The 17,696-nt window shown below is 48.7% G+C and overlaps 1 protein-coding gene across 1 annotated transcript in view; it reads right to left on the bottom strand.

The window, feature by feature from the left end:
- Positions 1-17,696, bottom strand: part of LOC103205072 (gamma-aminobutyric acid type B receptor subunit 2) — a 272,285-nt gene that overhangs the window by 72,132 nt on the left and 182,457 nt on the right. The window contains exon 5 of the mRNA XM_007950339.2: positions 12,584-12,754. Within this exon, the coding sequence (XP_007948530.2) occupies positions 12,584-12,754 (171 nt within the window). The remainder of the gene's footprint in view (positions 1-12,583; positions 12,755-17,696) is intronic.

The following is a 17,696-nucleotide window of genomic DNA, read 5'->3' as shown; positions in this document are numbered from 1 at the left end:
CATTGTATTTCTATTGCATAGTATGGGTCTAATGGTTTATACATAAGTGTGGTATATTATCATCTAAGGACAAAATTTGGCATAGCCATTTTTAATTAGTGGAAAAAAGATTTATTAATTAAATGATGGAAGAACTGATTGACTGTGGAGCAGAAGAAAGTTTTGATACTTTAGGCCATATGCTGAAATTACAGATAAGCTGAAAAATTAAGTACTGAAAGTACTAGAAGAAAATACAGGTGAATATTCAAAAGATTCTTGGGATGGGTAAAAGCTTTCCAAGTATAACACTGAAAGCAAAAAAAAAAAAAGAGAGAAAGATCTTGATAAATTTAACTACATAAAAATTAACATTTTCAATACATCAAGTAACTTCATAAACAAAATTAAATGTCACATGAAACACTGGAGCAATATCTGCAACAAATGTGACAAAGAGTTGATATTTTTACTTTATAATAAATTAGTGAGAAAAAGAGTACTCCAGTAGGAAAATGTGCCAACAACATGAACAGCCAATTTACAAAAGGAAAAACAGATGAGAAATATTCTTAGCAAAAATAAATTCAATCTCAATGTTAATCAAAGAAATGCAAATTAAAATAGCAATTGCCAAAGATCATAAAAAGAATAATACACAATGTTGGCAACGAGTACTCTCACATACTGCTATAAAACTTAAATCGGTCTGAACTTTCTGGAGGACAATTTGGCAACATGCACCAAAAGGTTCAAAAATGTGCACACGCTACTTCTAGGAATTTATCCTTGAAATGATTAGAGATCTTCACACAAAGATACAAGAGTTTACTGCACCACTGTTTATAATCAGGAAAAACTGGCAACTATATCTATGTTCAATAGTGAGGGTTCTCTTGGGTAAACTATGGCATATTCATGGGCTTGATTTTTTTAAACAGACTGCATAAAGACAGTGACAAAAAATATGCATCTAATTCCCATCTGCTATGGATTGAACTGTGTTCCCAAAAAAGATACATTGAAACCTAAACCCATGAAGGAGATCTGGTGGTACTGTTGTTAAAGCATTGGGCTGCTAACCAAAAGGTCAGTGGTTCAAACCAACCAGCTCCTCTGCAAGAGAAAGATGAGTCTGTCTGCTTCCATAAAGATGCACCGTCTTGGAAACCCCACGGGGCAGTTCTACTCTGTAGACTTGCTATGAATCAGAATCAACTCAATGGCAGTGGGTTTGGTTTGGTTTGGGTTACACCTTTACGAATGGGACCTTGTTTGGAACTAGGGTCTCGAAAGAAGTTAAAGTGGTGTCCTTAGAAACGAAGAGACAGAGACACGCGGCTGGAAGCCAGCCCCATAACAATGCAGCCAGATGTGGGAGTGATGCTGCCACTAGCCGCGGAACGCCTGGGGCCGCCAGAAGCTGGGAGAGATGAGAGAGGGTCTTCTTCCAGAGCCCGCAGAGGGAGTACAGCCCGCCAACACCCTCAATTTGGACTTGTCCCCTCCAGAACAGGGACACAAGCAATTTCTATCATTTTAGGCCACCCATTCTGTTATGGCAGCCCTAGGAAACTGATATACCGCTCAGTCTCCAATTCCTTGAAATGGCAAAGATTTTTAACAGAAAATATTTCTTGTAATTCTGGAATACAATGCAGAAGGCCATCAGGAAAGCATTTGCAGAAACACTGGAATATAGGAAGGAGGGGAGCAGATTGTAGGATAAATTTAGAAGAAAACACAATGCAGAACACACCGCAGAGGCCTGTGGCACACACGGGGGCCGCTCATGGGGGAGGCGGGTGCCCAGGCCCAGGGCCAACCGGCCCCGGCTGCCACTTTGAGTCCTGCTGACCTGGGAGCATCCCCACCACATCGCTACATTACATACAGTGCTAGGCCAAGCCTGTAGTTGTTTCTACATGTTCATTTGAACGCACTGAGAAAAACTATAGACACATATGCCTACTGCCAACAAGGGCCTTTCGCTGGATAGGGTTACGGCAGAGTTTTCACCTTGCCTTTCCTCTTCCGCATTTTCCAAGTTTTCTCCATTAAGCAAATATTCCTAGTGTGGCTAGAAAACGGTAATACTTCCAACTTCAAAAGTAAAAACAATGAGAACTTAAAGTTCCTATGTGAGAAAGTAACCACAATCGTACTTCTCTTTTGAAGTCCTTCAGTAAATCCCATCTGGTTCCCCAGCCTCTGGTCTTCTTCATTCCAATCTGCCCTTAAGACAGCTACCAAATCACCCTCTGTTTGGGACCCTTCCCACTGCTGGCGGGGCACAGTCCAAACATGAAGGTGCCCAGGGCCGTCACCTCCCGCTCTCCTCCTAGCCCATTCTCACTTCTCCTCCTACATCCCCAACCCACTCCCCACTGCTTCCCAAGGCTCTGCCCACCCCCCACCCCCAACTCACTGCTGCCTCATGCTGCTCTAGCACTACCTGAGCCGGGCAGCTTGGTGATGTTTGCCCCTCCTTAGCCAAAAATACTGGCTGACACAAAGAACTTGGGAAGTGCGTGTGGTAGAAGCAGGGATGGAGAAGCAGGACTTGGTTCTGACCCTGGGGACCTGGAATAGTCCCAGGAAGTAAACACAGTCCCAGGACAAAAACCCCAGGGGACGGTAAGGCAGTTCCCTTGAGACATGCCCGTTCCCAGGACACGGTTGCTCAGTGCATATATTCACCTCCTCACTCTGCAGTGGGGGTAGGGTGGGGGATACTAGTCCCAGACTTGCCGCCTCCATATCTCCATGGGGCAGGCACACACCTGGGTACGCATCTGCCACCTCCCAGCTGTGTGACCTTGGTCCAGGTACTTAGTTCTGAGGGAATCTGCTCTGAAGTGTGGAGACAATACCGTGCTGAGTGAATGTGAGGATGTAAGACTGAGCGTGGGGGCCGTGCTGCTTCACTGATAGGATTCCTGCCTCGCCTGTGGTGTAAACCAAAAACCAAGCTCACTGCCATCAAGTCATTCTGACTCATAGAGATCCCCTTAGGGTTTCCAAGGCTGTAAATCTTTACAGAAGTAGATTGCCTCACCTACCTCCCATAGAGCAGCTGGTGGGTTTGAACTGCTGACCTTCTGGTTCGCAGCCAAATGCCTTACCCACAGTGCCACCGGAGCCCCAGCCCACGTGGTATACATGGGTTCAACTCCCAGTCAACACCCTTCATGCTCGGCTACCACCCCACCCACCTGTCAATGGAGGCCTGAGTGTTGCCACGATGCTGAACAGGGGTCAGTGGAGCTTCTGGACTCGGAGAGACTAGAAGGAAAGGTCTGACAACCTACTTTCAAAACAGGAGCCGCTGGAAACCCCTGGGGTACCATTCTACTCTGACACACAAGGGGTCATCGGATCTGGATGGACTCAAGGGTGGCTGGCTTTACTGGGTGTTTCTGGGGCTCCTCTCTGAGGACCTGGTGGGCAGTGGTGAGGAGGGAGCCGGCCCACGCCTCCACCGTTGGAGTGCCAATCTCCTTCCTGTTCTGCAGTGGGGGGAGGAGGAGAGGAGTGGGCTCTGTGTCCCAAGGACAAAAGCTCTGAGTGAGAACAAGGCACCCAGCCTGCAGGTAAACCTTCTCTCCAGCAGCCTTGGCCACTGATGCTGCTGTTGTTGTCGTTAGGTGCCGTCAAGTTATCTCTGACTCACAGCGACCCCACGAACAGCAGAAACAAATACCACATGGTCCCGCGCCAGCTCCATGATCCTTGCTATACTTGAGCCCATCGCCCCGGCCACTGTGTCAATCCATCTCGTTGAGGGCCTTCCCCTCTTTTGTCGACCCTCCACCTTACCAAGCATGACATCCTTCTCCAGAGAATGGTCCCTTCTGATAACATGCTCTCACAGGCATATGAGGCGATCGAAAATACCATGGCTTGGGTCAGGTACACCTTAATCCTCAAGGAGACATCTTTGCTCCTCAACACTTGAAAGAGATTCTTTGCAGCCAATTTGCCCAGTGCTGTACATCATCTGATGTCCTGACTGCTGCTTCCACTGGTGTCTACTGTAGAACCAAGCAATGTGAAGTCTTTGGCAACTTCAATCTTTTCTCCATTTATCTTGATGTTGCTTATAGGTCCAGTTGGCCACTGCAGCCACCAGTATTCAAAACCCAGGGCCCCAGATGTACACAACTGCCACCAGGCTCGGAGGAGCACAGGAGGCCCAGCACCCGAGGCGAGGGGGCTCACCTGCAGGTTCCGCACTCTGGCAGTATGGCGGGTGGGGAATCCCCCGGCCAGGCTGGCACTGACCTCCGGGGCAGCACACCTGAGTAAACAGGTGATGCTCTAGCCCCAGAGCCTCTCCCACGGAGCCTGGCCTCGGAGGGCTGAGACCTTTGGTGCCAGTGCTGAACCTGGACCTGAAAGGAACCTTGGAGTCCCTCCCACTGAATGTCTGCTTTGGATGAAGGCTTGAAGGAAGTCTCTTGCCTTCTTGTCTAGCCAGCTTCAGGCTAATGAACACCACCCAACGGCCTGATGGAGGTCCATTCATGGTGGAGGTTCCATCTGCAGTCCCCCTGCAGGCCTTCGAGGCAGCCTCACTGCGCACGCTGTGCACGATGTGACTGCTAACTTAGCCAGCAATTTAACTACCTCACTTTTTACGTGGTTTCCATCTTAAGCGATAGCACCCACAAAATGCAATCCTGATGGGCTAGTAATAGTTTTTCTTCTAATATTCAGCCACACACAACCATTAAAAGGGTACCAAAAGTCAAGTCACACATAGAAACTAAACCGAAACAACCAAACATATCACTGCCAAGTCGAGTCCAACCCATGGCGAACCGCACGTAGTACAGAGCACAACTGCTCCATTGGGTTTTCTCGGCTGTGATCTTTTCAGAAACCAACTGCCAGGCCCTTCCTTCATGGCACCACTGGGTGGATTTGAACCGCCAACCTTCAGGTCCGTAGTTGAGCACAAACTGCTCCTGCCCCACAGGGACCTATACACATACCAAACCCAAACCAAACTCACTGCCACTGAGTTGATTTCAACTCACAGTGACCCCCATTGGTTTTCTGAGGTGGTAAATCTTTATGGAAGTAGATTCCCCATCTTTCTTCCTCGGGGTAGCTAGTGGGTTTGAGCTGCCAACCTTCTGGTTAGCAGTCAAATGTCTCAGGCACTACACCATCAGAGCTCCTTGCACACGTACCACACCATGGCCAACAATGGACCTCTCCCCTGGCAATGCTGATGGCGCTGCCACAGCCGCCTTGCTGTGGGCAGGACGGATATGCAGATGCTGTTGCCGGCTGACCGAGGCCCGGTCCTGCCCAGAGCTGGAGGCAAGACCACAGAAAGGAGAGACGCTTGTTTGCCTGGGGCAGCAGCCAAGTCACCCAAGAGGGTTAGAGTTCCTCAGATAAGAGCTGGAGAAAGGAGTGGGGCCCGAGTGCCATTAGGATTAGAATCTGATCCAACAGGAGTGCCCCCCTGTCTCTTAAGGATAAGTGATCTGGACTGCAGATACGTTGGCAGCTCAGGTGATCCTGCAGCCAGGAGCAAAGCCAAGGACAGAGACCAGAGTGGCTCCGCCCTTGTGACATGCTTGGCTTTGCTCCGGTGAAGTGGGCTTAAGGGTGCAGCAGGCTATCCCGCAGGCTGCCTGTTCCTCCAACAGCAAAAAAGAAAGGTGCTGTCAAGTCATTAACGACCCACATGACCCCATGCCTGTCACAGTAGAACTGTGCCTCCTGGGTTGTCAATGTTGTGACTTTCAGAAGCAGATCACTAAGCTTTTTTGGCAAAGCAACTCTGGGTGGGTTTGTACCGCCAACCTCTCAGTGTGTGCCACTCAGCAACTCCACGTTTTAAAATCCAGTGGGCATCAGAATTCCCAGGACAGTGGACTGAAGCACGGATTGCTGGGCCCCAGCCCTGAGGGTCTGACTGTGTGGGGCCTGCCAATCTGCCTTTAGTGCTTAGGTAATGCTCATGCTGCCGGTCCAGGGACCACACTTTGAGAACCACTGCTCAAAGGATGGCCTGAACCAGGGAGGAATGTGAAGTGTTGATAACTCAGAAGGAACCTCCCAGGACGACAAAGCCCAGAGAGATAACTCAGACACAAATTAAGAACGCATGTGTTCCAAATTCCCAACGCCGGTGCCACGCAGAAGCAACCACATTACAGGCCACTGGTCACTGCTGGTCCACTAACAATGTCACATCCCCAAAAGACTTAAAATAAAGAAGTGACTGCATGTCCTGCACAGGTTCTGTGGTGTGTGACCTGTTGACCGTGCCAGCCCCTCCTACCTTCCTGATAGCCCCAGGGACTCTGGCACAAGGCAGTCAGGGTAGGAGATGGGGCAACAAAACCCAGTCACCAGGCCTGGATTCTCTGCACCCTCCCCACCCCCAATCTCACCAACCCAGGTGTGGGGAGAGTTAGGCCAACAGAGCGAGAGAGAACCCCTTCTGCCCTAGAATCTGAGCTGCTAACATCCTATTGCTTAGGCCTGGACCTGGGCACTGTGCAGGGAGAGGAGACAGAGCAGCCCACAGGGCTCTCGGTGCAGTGACGGTGGCAGTCGATGCAGCAGCAGACAGTATGTCACGCTGCCTTGTGCAAAGAGCTGGTCCTGGGAGCAGCCCAGGACGACAGCTGCACAGATGAGATGCACCTGATCCAGCCCGAGAGGAAGACGGAGCCCGGAGGGTGCAAGGCAGAGAGCAGCCAGCCATGCAGTGTGGACGGTCCCAAGGGGTGCGGGGGCGTGACTGGAGGTGAGACAGATAAGGGAGCCTCGGGGAGATGTGGAGGGTCTCTGGAGCCATGCTGAGGGGCTCCCTCCTGGTCAGAGCAGCAGGGAAGGGCTGCCGATTCTAATGTTGGCTCCAGGAAGCCTGCCCCCCACTGAGGAAGTGTCTCCCAGGCTCTGTGATGGAAACGGAAGCTTTAGACCCTCCACCCTCTTGGTGGAGCAGATGGTAACTTGGTAAGTGGGGATGGTTTCAAAGGACCGGGCAGGGCCCTGGAGGGCCTGGAAAGACAGCTGCTCTGAAGAGAAAGCTCAGCAGATGGTGACCTTTTGGTTGTAGGCAGATCTAGGGCCTTGCTGGGTCCTGCCATTGAGGGAAGTATCTGATATGGAAAGGCTAGCCTCCAAAGCCCCGAGCTCCCTGAGGACCTGCGACTCCAGCAGGGAATCTTGGAGACTGTTTAGGAAGTGGAGGGTTGTTCCTGACAGGGCTCCTTCTGAACAGGGACCAGCCACAAGCTAAGGAATCAGGTCCCAGGTGAAAATAAAAATAAAAGCGTTCCTTTGCTTGGTGCTTACTATGAGCCAGGAACTTTTCTTACCACGTTATGTACCATTAACACATTTAAACCTCACAGCAACCCCAGAAGGCAGGTGCTACTATTACCCTCATTTTCAAGAGGAAGAAACTGAGGCACAAAGAAGCAAAGGAATTCTCAAAGCCACACACTCCCAGGAGCGACAAGGTCAGGTGGATGGCTGTATCTCCTGAGGCCCTTGTCCCGGAGTTAGGAGGAATCTCAGAGGTCAATTGGTTCAGAGGGGGAAACTGAGGCCCATCAGAGGAGAGTGACTTGTCCAAGGGGAGTGATTTGTCCAGGGGTACTGGTTAGTCACATTGCAGAACTGAGAATCAAAAGCATATCTTGGTGAGGATGGTTTAGCAGTGGCGCAGTACCTAAGGCATCTGACTGCTAACCAGAAGGTCAGTGGTTCAAACCTACCAACTTCTCTGTGGAAGAAAGATGGGGCAATCTACTTCTGTAAATGTCTACCGCCTTGGAAACCCAATGGGGGTTGCTATGAGTTGGAAATGACTCTATGGCAGTGAGTCTGGTTTTGAGGACTCGGAATAATGAGTAAGGAAGACCAAAGAAGAATTGATGCATATGGTCTTGGTGAAGAATATTCAATCTATCGTGGACTTTCAGAAGAATGAAAAAAATCTTTTTTTGGAATAAGTGCAGTTAGAATGCTCCTTAGAAGTGAGAATGGTGAGACTTTGTCTCACATACTTAGTTGCTTGTTTGAATCTCACATACTCTGGACATGTCAGCAGGGCCCTGTCCCTGGAGAAGGACATGGGGCTTGGTAAAGCAGAAGGTCAGTGAGAAAGAGAGACGGACTGCACAGGGGCTGCCACGACGGGCTCAAGAGTTTAAATCAAGAGAGGACCGACCCCTTCCTTCTTCTCTCATCCACTGAAATCTCCCACCGAGAGAAGGCTTGGCTGAGGCAAGCTCAATCCTGGCAGCCACCAGCTTTCTCATGGACCCTTGGTTGTCACAGCAGCAGCTCTAGACTCGATAAATTCCAGAGTCAGAGAGGTCAAGAGAATCACCTAGCGTCGCACAGCAAAGCTGGGCCTAGAGCCCAGCCCATTTGATCCAAGTCCCGAGCAGTCTGGAGGTCACCATAACTGGCCTTGAATCTCAGGGAGTGGGGACTCTTCAGCCCTCCACTCTTCCACCATCCCAGTGGTCAGAGCTCATGGGGTTAAGGTTCTTCCCAAGCCTCCTCCAGCTTCAAGACTGCTTTCCCTTGATAGTCCTTCCAGTGCACTGTCCGGAACAGAAATGCTTGCCACTGCTGATCGACCGGTTTCATAAAAGGAATCCAGTTTCCTCTGCACTCACGGAAAGCTGTTAGCCCCTGGCGAGTTTCCAGGGCCTGCACTCTGGCAATGCAACCTAGACATCGGGGAGAGATGTCAAAGCCCTTGGGCCCAGAGAGGAGTCAGCTGGGCTGAGAGATTTAAATCAAGAGGAGTCCCTGCCAGCAATACCAGCAAGCAGCATCCTGTCCTCGGGAAGGAGGCCTCCCGCTGAGAGCCCATGAAACCCGGCTGAGGCCTTGCCATCGTTGTTCAGAGATGGACAGGAGGTCGCCAGCCATCCACACCTGGTCCCAGTGAGGGCGGTACAGCGGGGAAAACACTGAACCAACTGTCCAGGGGTGAGGCTTCCAGCCCCAGCTGGGTTCTTCACCAGCGGGTGCTCTTGCACAAGAAACCTCCTACCTGCTCTAAGTCCCAGCTTCCTCATCTGTAAAATGGGAACCATAACCCTCTTGACATGGTGACTAGAGGTGAGAGTGGCTGGGAATCTACCAAACACGCAACAACACCAGGCTGATTTTATCCCCCTTCGGTCCAGGCTTACAGGTATTTCAGACCAGGGCTTCACATCAGTTCACCCCGGTTCAACCCCCTGCTAAAAGTATGCATTCCCACCCCAGTTAGACTGAATCAGAATCTACATTTTAACAAAATATCCAAGTGATTCTTACGTGTTCATGTTAAAATGTAGATTCTGACTCAGTATATCTGGAAATGCAAATTCTCAGTAGGGGGTTGAATAGGAATGAACAGGTTAGAAGCCCTGTTCCATACCCTCTGAGGTTACATGCAAGTAGTTCCCATATGACCACAGAAATCATGGAGGGAAACAAGGAGTGACAGGCAGGCTGGAATGGAAGCTGAGACTCCAGGAGTCAGCCCTGACTTTTCTGGGGATAATCTTTCATGACTTCAGAGGGGCTTTGAAACCCTGAACCCTGTCCCTTCCCTTCTCTGGACCTCAGTTTTCCCTCCTATACAATGAGGAGTTTTGGGGAGATGTCTCTAAGAGCCCTCAGGCTCTGCCAACCAAAGATGGTGCTAGAAAAAAAGCAAGTCCCACCAAATTACTGCAGAACCTGGTGTTAATGGAGCCATGAGATTGTGACCACCATCACCACCATCTACCACCACTACCACCACCACCACCATCACTTCCACCATCACCACCAGCTCCACCTCCACCTCCACCACCATCATCTCCACCATCTCCACCACCTCTACCATCTTCTCCACCTCTACCACCTCCACCACCACCACCACCACCACCACCATCAACCTGCTTCACACTTATTTTAGACCATTTGTCCTTGCTGTATAAAGGTCAGCTCTCCAGCCAAAGCCTCTAAGGTGTCTGGCAATGAGTCATTCTCACTGGAGGTCAAGTTTGCTTTGTGCCTCCTTCCTAGGAACTGAAAAGCAGAGAGGTGGAAAATGAGGACCAGTCTTGCCTGGGAAAATCTTCTTATCTGGATAACCACAGACAATGTGGCCAAACACTTCTGCTTCGCAGTACCTTGGAAAACATCGCTCTGTATGCGTGGGCTCTGCAGCTCACAAAGCTCCTTCAAATCCACTGCTCATTTGATGTTGGCAAGAACCTTTTGGGGATGACATGGGAAGGATCACTGTCCCCATTTTACAGGGAGGGAAACTGTAGCTCAGAGAGAGGTGACTTTTCCAAGGTCACACAGCCAATGCATCGAGTGACTTCTCTTTGGTGAGAAGGGAAGAATAGTCTTGGGAAGGTGAACTGCACAGCGAAGTGGAAACCATGGCTGGTGAGTCCAGCACTGCTGTTCCCCGACTTCCTTCCCCAGCCCTCTCCCTCTTCCCTGGTGGCACTGTTTGGGCAGAAGCAGCCTCTCCCGGCCAGCAGGAGGATACCTGTCCTTCCTGCTCTCCCAAGGTCTGTCTGGACACCTGCACTCACACAACTCCTCACCACACTCAACTAGGCTTGAGTCACATCCCCCAAAAGTTCATGTCCACTTGGAACCTCAAAATGTGGCTTTATTTAGAAATAGAGTCTTTGTGCAGATGTAATCGAGTTAAGATGAAGTCCCAGTAGACTAGGGTGGGCCCCAACTCAATGATGGGTCCAGGCAGACGTTGGAGTGATGCAGCCCAACACCATGGAATGTCAAGGCCTGTCAGGAGTCACCAGGAGCTATGAGAAAGCACCCAAGGATTCCTCCCTGGAACCTTCTGAGGAAGCATGGCCCTGGCCACACCTGGAGTTCAGACTTCCAGCCTTCTGAACCGTGAGAGAATACATTTCTGTTAGCAGCACATTATCATCATTCCAAGCCACCCAGTTTGTTTTAATTTGCTACAGCTGCCCTAGAAAATGAATACACTCACATATAAGCCTTTTCTTTTTTCTTCCCTCTTGGACTGCTAAGCATACCCAGAATACTTTGTCTTTGAGGGGGTTCCCAAGTATCAAGAGCACTCTTGAGAAGAAATGGGAAACTCGATATACAAAGCAAGTGGCAAAAAAAAGACAAGTGGCAAGTCTGCACTGATCTGAATAGAGTTTTTTTTTTTCAAGATTTGTTCATAGCAAATAGGTGAAGATCATGGGAATGGAGCTTTCAAACACTGCTGGTGGGAAGAGAAATGGGGACAGCCTTTCTGGAGATCAGATCCTCCCCAAATTTTAAATGACTCAGTAATTCCACTTCTAGGAATCTTTTACCAAGACTCACATGCAGGCACGAAGGTGTGTGCACACATGTGCTGTGGTGCTGGCTGCACTATCAATAAGCTGGAGACAACCTGTCCATCCACAGTCAATCAATTCTGATATCTGTACTCGACAGCACACCATGCCCCGTTAATAAGAGTAAGGCCATCAAGAGCTCTAAGATCTATTATAAAGAGGAACAAGCAAAATACACAGAATGAAGTCATATGGATTCAGAATCTATATTTACTCATTCCAGGCATATGAATACCAAACTGAGAATAGAGGTTAGTTCACGAGATTTTAAGAGGGATTGGGGTAAAGGGTAAAGCAACACTTACTTTTTACTATAAATGTTTTTGCTTTTGTTTAAATTTTTCAAAAAGCAAACCAACCAACCAACCATGTATTAGTGTATGTTTGGAAGTTGTGAAAACAAAATCTATCACCCAATCCACAACAATACTGGTGTCTTGGTTCTAAACCAAAAACCAGAAAACCATACCCACTGCCATTGAGTCAATTCCAAGTCATAGTGACCCTGAGTGGGTTTCTGAGGCAGTAAATCTTTATGGAAGTAGATTGCCCAGTCTTCCTTCTATGGAGTAACTGATGGATTTGGACCACCAACCTTCTGGTTAGCAGTTAGATGCCTTAGGCAACTGTGCTACCAGACCAGAGCCTCTCAAAACTCCTCCACACTGGAGAAAGCCTTTTCACTGCCATTTTCAATGGTTCCTACAGTGTTAGTGGGAGTCCTGGTGGTACAATGGTTAAGCACTGAGCTGCTAAATGAGAGGTTGGTGGTTCGAACCCACCCAGTGGCTCTGCAGGAGCAATGACCTGCCAATTTGCTCCCATAAAAAGTATAGCCCACTCTGTCTCAGGGGGTCGCGGTGTGTTGGAATCCATTCAAGGGCACCACATAACTCAATGGCATCCACGGCAACACGCATTAGTAACAAGGACAACTCTGAGGGAACAAGCCGCGTGATCGAGGCAGAAATGCACAGGGAAAGGGGAGATTTCACTCCTCGGTGACATCAGTCAGAAGTTTCCACCAGCTCCCTGCACCATCAGATTCCTCAGCTACCAGCTCTATTCTGTTAGTGAGAAAACAGCTTTGATCCTGCTAAAACAAACACTGCTAAAAGCCTCGAGATGCTGCCCACTTCCGAGTAAACCCTACTGTCCCTTGTTAGGAGGTGACAGCACCTAACAGGTAAGCGGGACCGGGGCCAACTAATGGGTGTGTGAGCACAGCGTACCTCGGAGAACCTCTGCACGTCCTGTGTCAGGGTGCCCACCCGCTTCCACTGGTAGTACTTCAGCAACTTGAGGATGGCCGGGTTCACCGCGTTATCTGATGGGACAGTCCGAAAGAAATAAGGGTATTTCTTCTTATCAGCCAGGACAGGCGTGGTCGCAGCGAAGGAAAGCTGGAAAACACACGAGAGACAATACCTTTACTGGAGGCCACCACAGCTATGAGCCCAGGAGCTTTCCAAAGGGAAGATACCTTAGTTCCGACATGGGACACAAACATTTGGGGCAAAGCAATGAGTATTGGGAGCTCTGGTCGTGTAGTACCTAAGGCATTTGACTGCTAACCAGAAGGCTGGAGGTTCAAACCCACCAGCTACTCTTCGGAAGGAAGATTGGACAATCTACTTCCATAGTGATACTGCCCTGGAAACCCAAGGAGGGTTGCTATGAGTTGGATCCAACTTCACGGCAGTGGGTTTGTTTTCTTTGGTTTTTGTATTGTGAAAGCAATGAATAATAATTGGAGAGAGGCCAACATTGCAATATATATATATATATATATATATATATATATAAGGCAGAAAAGTGGAAAGCCCACCAAACCCACTGCTGTTGAGTTGATTCCAACTCATAGCCACCCCATTAGGATTTCCAAGGCTTTGAAAATCTTTATGGAAGTAGATTGCCTCATCTTTCTCCTGTGGAGCAGCTGGCGGGTTTGAACCATTGACCTTCTGGTTAGCAGCCCACTGACTTACCCACTACACTACCAGAGCTCCTTAGAAAGGAGGGAAGCCACCTACAATCTATCCCTTCTCTATTTCTGTCCTCTATTTCTTTCCAAGGAGCTCTGGTAGTGTAGTGTCTAAGGCACTTGACTGCTAACCAGAAGGCTGGTAGTTCAAACTCACAAGTCACTCCTTGGAAGGAAGGCTGGGCAATCCATTTCCATAGTGATACCACCTCAGAAACCCAAGGAGGGTTGCTATCAGTCAGGTCCGACTCAACGGCACATAAGAACGAAAACACTTCCAGCCCTTTTTCTAGACAAGAGATTTTTTTTCAAGAGTCTTGAGATCATCAACACATCACTGGTCTGCTTTTACCGAGGTGCCTTCTCTTTCATTATTATCCTACAGGCATTTCATCACCCTGTTAAATATTCTTCGTGAACATTTGACTAGTTGCATAATATTCCACCACAATCTACCAAATCATTCCCAGTTTTGGGGCATTTGTCTCTAATTTGTCACTGTTGTTGTCACTGTTCCTTGCTGTCGAGCCAGTTCCCACTCACAGCGACCCCCTGTGTGCAGAGCAGAAACGCTCCACGGGTTTTCAAGGCTGGAAGCAGGTGACCAGGCCTGTCTTCTGAGGAGACTCTGGGTGGTTGGTGAACCACCAACCTTTCCATTAGTCCAGTACTGAAGCATTTGTGCCACCCAGGGGCTCAAGCTCATCGTTGTTGGCATATTATCCTACAAGCATCTTTGTGCGTGGCAGCACCCTGCCCTGTATTTCCAGCCATCTCTTTACAGCAGGGTCTGTGACATAAAATCGCCCAGGTAAATGGTTACAAGTTTTAAAGACTTAATGAAACAAAGAAAAGCCCCCAAACCAGTAGCTGTGGAGTCAGTTCTGACTCATGGCAACCCCACGGGTAGAGAGTAGAATGGAGCTCCTTTGGGTTTTGAAGATTGTGACCTTGCGGGACCAGACCACTAGGTCCTCCTTAGAAGGCACCTCTGCGTGAGTTCAAACCCTCAACCTTTCAGTTAGTCGTGGAGCACTTAACCATCTGCATCACCCAGAGACTCCGAAGATTTAATACTTATTCCCAAAAAGGCTTCTATCAATCTGTATACCCTCCAGCCAGGTATAAGACCAGGGGGCAAATTTGACCACATTCTTGTCAACAGAAGGCAATAAAAATTTGTCTAATTTACAATGAATCTAAAAAACTGAATCTTATTGCATTTATTGTTTATGCATAGGTTAAAAGGAGCTCTGGTGGCATAACAGTTAAAGCATCTGGCCCTTAACCAAAAGGTTAGTGGTTCAAACCCACTACTTCCTGAGAGAAAGATGAGGTAGTCTGCTTCCATAAAGATTATAACCTTGGAAACCCTAGGGGGCACATCTACTTCATCCTAGAGGGTTGCTATGAGTTGGAATCCTCTCAGTGGCAGTGGGTTTAGTGGTCTGGGTTTGCATACATTAAACATTTTCTCCATGTGGTCATTAATTAATAGAATGTTCGATTTTGGGAATTGCGTTTTCATGTTCTTTGTTTATTTTCTGAGTGGCATTCAAACGCTGTTCATATTGAGTCTACTGAGGACTTTCCACATGTATAGCATTCAAACTCAGACCATGAGAGTTGCTGCAAATATCCCAATTTGTTTGCCTTTAGATTTTGTGTGTGCATTTTAATTTACATTCAGAAGTCAACCCCTCCCATCTGTCCTTTGATGAATTCTCTTTTAGTACTCAGTTGTTAAACTGGATTGTAATGCTCTGTTGAGAAGGCCTGGCTTAAGTGTAACCTTCTTCATGGCATTCCTTCTGTCCCTGACCTCCTTTCCTGTCAGCCTCAAGCACAGAGATGCTTATCAAACTTTTCTGATCTTTGCAGGGTGGTGGTAGGAAAAAAAATGGTATCTTGTTCTAGTTATAACCAGAGCTTCAAACCAGTTCATTCTGGTTAGACCCCTTGCTGAGGATGCACATTTCCACCCCCATATACTCAGTCAGAATCTACATTTTAATGACCAAAACTGACCAGAATTACTGGTTGGATAGAAACTCGTAGAACCTCCACGACTATGGCCCTGGTTATCCTTCCTTCAGGCCTAGAAATGGACCCACTTCCGTGGACTAACTCTCAGCCCAACAGCAGAAAGACTTACATACAGAACACCTAACCCAGGGAGACGCACGCCTTAGATCAATCAGCCAGGAGACATCAGAGGGGCAGCATTGACGTAGAGGGAAAGCTGGACAGAGAGGAACGCAGAGATCAGAAGGGCAGAGGGAAGGGGTGGTCACAAGGAGGAGAGGGGAAGAGAGTTTTTTATGGTTGGAGATTGGAATCGGGCTGTGAAATCAAATGTGCATGAACTGCTGAATGTAAAAGAAACCTGCTTTGTAAATTTGCACCCAAAGCGCGCGCACACACACACACACACATACACACAGAAGCTATGCGCCAACAACACCCCCAGGTGATTCTTACACAGACATAAGAGAAACCCAGTCCTTAGCAGGGGTGGAGCCAGAGTGGCCCACGTCAAAGCTCCAACTGTAACTTGCACTGCTCCTACATGCGGGGCCTGCAGTATCTCCTGAGTCTTCTGCGGGCCCTTTCCGGAAACTGTTCACATCCCCCGCCCAGTTTCCATTTTGACTCTTAATCCTTTTCTTATCAGTCTGTAAAAGCCATTTTTTTTTTTTTTTTATATATTAAGGAACTTACTCTTTGTCATATAAATGGCTAATTCCCTCTTCCCCTTCCCTATTTTGTACTTTGTCTTCTGATGTTGTCAATGGTGGCTTTTGCCATGCAGAAGCAGCTCTGGTGGCATAGTGCCTAAGGCATTTGACTGCTAACCAGGAGCTTGACGGTTCAAACCCATAGCTCCCCTCGGAAGGAAGACTGGGCATGCAGAAGTTTTTATTTATATTTTAAAAGTGGTTGCAGTCCATCAATGCCTTTGGGTTTTGTGTCATATTCAGAAAGGCCTTGCCTCTCTGAGGTCATCAGACTTCTATGGCTGGATTAGTCTGTCCTTCCTCTCCTTCCCTCTCCCACGCTCCTCCTTCCTTCTCCTCCTCCCTCTTCCTTTTGCTCTTCTTGTGTTTTATTTAAACCTCTGATCTAGAGGTGGGAAGGCCGAAGCAAGCTCAGTCTTTACTGTCCCCAGCTTTCTCCCAAACCCTTGGTTGTCACAGCAATAGCTCTGGACCCGAAATACCCCACAGTTCAATCCCAGCATCTGGGGAAACAACATCCTGGCACTCTCAGGGCCAGCTAAGATGCCTTGCAGTCTCTCCTGTCACTCGAGGAAGCATTCCTTTTCTCCCAAGGCTTTACAAAGGTGGGACAATCGAGATTCTGTCCCTCAGCCCGGTCTGGCTCAGAAGGTGGATGTCACTGCCTAGGACCCAGGATCCTCTGTGGTCATTCAGCAGCCTCACCACATCCTACCTGTTGGAGCTGACCATGAAACAGCTGTTACCCGGGGCTACAAGCACTTGGAAGAATCAATTTCTAAGATGTCCACAGAGACAGGATACCCCAAGTCGGATAAGGGTCAAGGGCAGAATTACTGTGCAAAGGGTTCTGGGAAGACTAATGGCTAATGGAATGAATCCAGAGAGAGGCAAATTTCAGCTGGACACTTTAGGGAACACTCCCCCTCAGAGCTGTTCAGCACTGGAAGGTCTGGCATTGGCAGTAGTGAGAGCCCCGTCTCTGGGGGCATGTAAGCTGAGGCTGAGCACAACCTACTGAGAACCTAGAAGGGCTTAGCCTGACTCCACGGACTCTTCAGAGGGGCCTCAAAGGGCCTGTGAACCTTCTGAAAATGATATGAAAGTTTGTTCAGATGTGTAGTCTACACAGATTACGTAGGTTTTTTTGAACAGAGTAGCCATGGCTTTCATCCAATTCACAAGGAGGATCGTACCGTGCAAACAAGAGCAGCGCCCCTGCCTGACGTGCCATTTAGGTTGCACAGTGACTGTGAGAAACAGAAGCTCCCTTATCCCTGTGGAGTCCCTGGGTGGCACAAACAATCCTGCATGTGGTGGGTGGCTCAAGTCCACCCCAAGGCACCTCGGAAGAAGGGCCTGCCGATCTACTTCTGAAAAGATCAGCCACTGAAAACCCGAAGCAGCCCAGTTCTGCTGTGTCATGCACGGGGCCACCATGAGTTGGATTCAACTCGACAGCAACTGGTGGTGGTAGGGACCATCCCCTCAAACCGAGAACTCATGATCATATCTGCTCTCACGATTAAAACAACACTGCCGTCCTCTGCTTCCCAGTGTAAGAAGGGGCTCTGACCAAAACCAGAGAGGAACTGTTTCAGGACCAGGGATATGTGCCATCCC

Source organism: Orycteropus afer, unplaced genomic scaffold (assembly GCF_000298275.1).
Source record: "Orycteropus afer afer isolate SDZICR_OR568_19922 unplaced genomic scaffold, OryAfe1.0 scaffold00267, whole genome shotgun sequence".
NCBI classification, from domain to species: domain Eukaryota; kingdom Metazoa; phylum Chordata; class Mammalia; order Tubulidentata; family Orycteropodidae; genus Orycteropus; species Orycteropus afer.
This window is presented reverse-complemented; position numbering and strand designations above follow the sequence as displayed.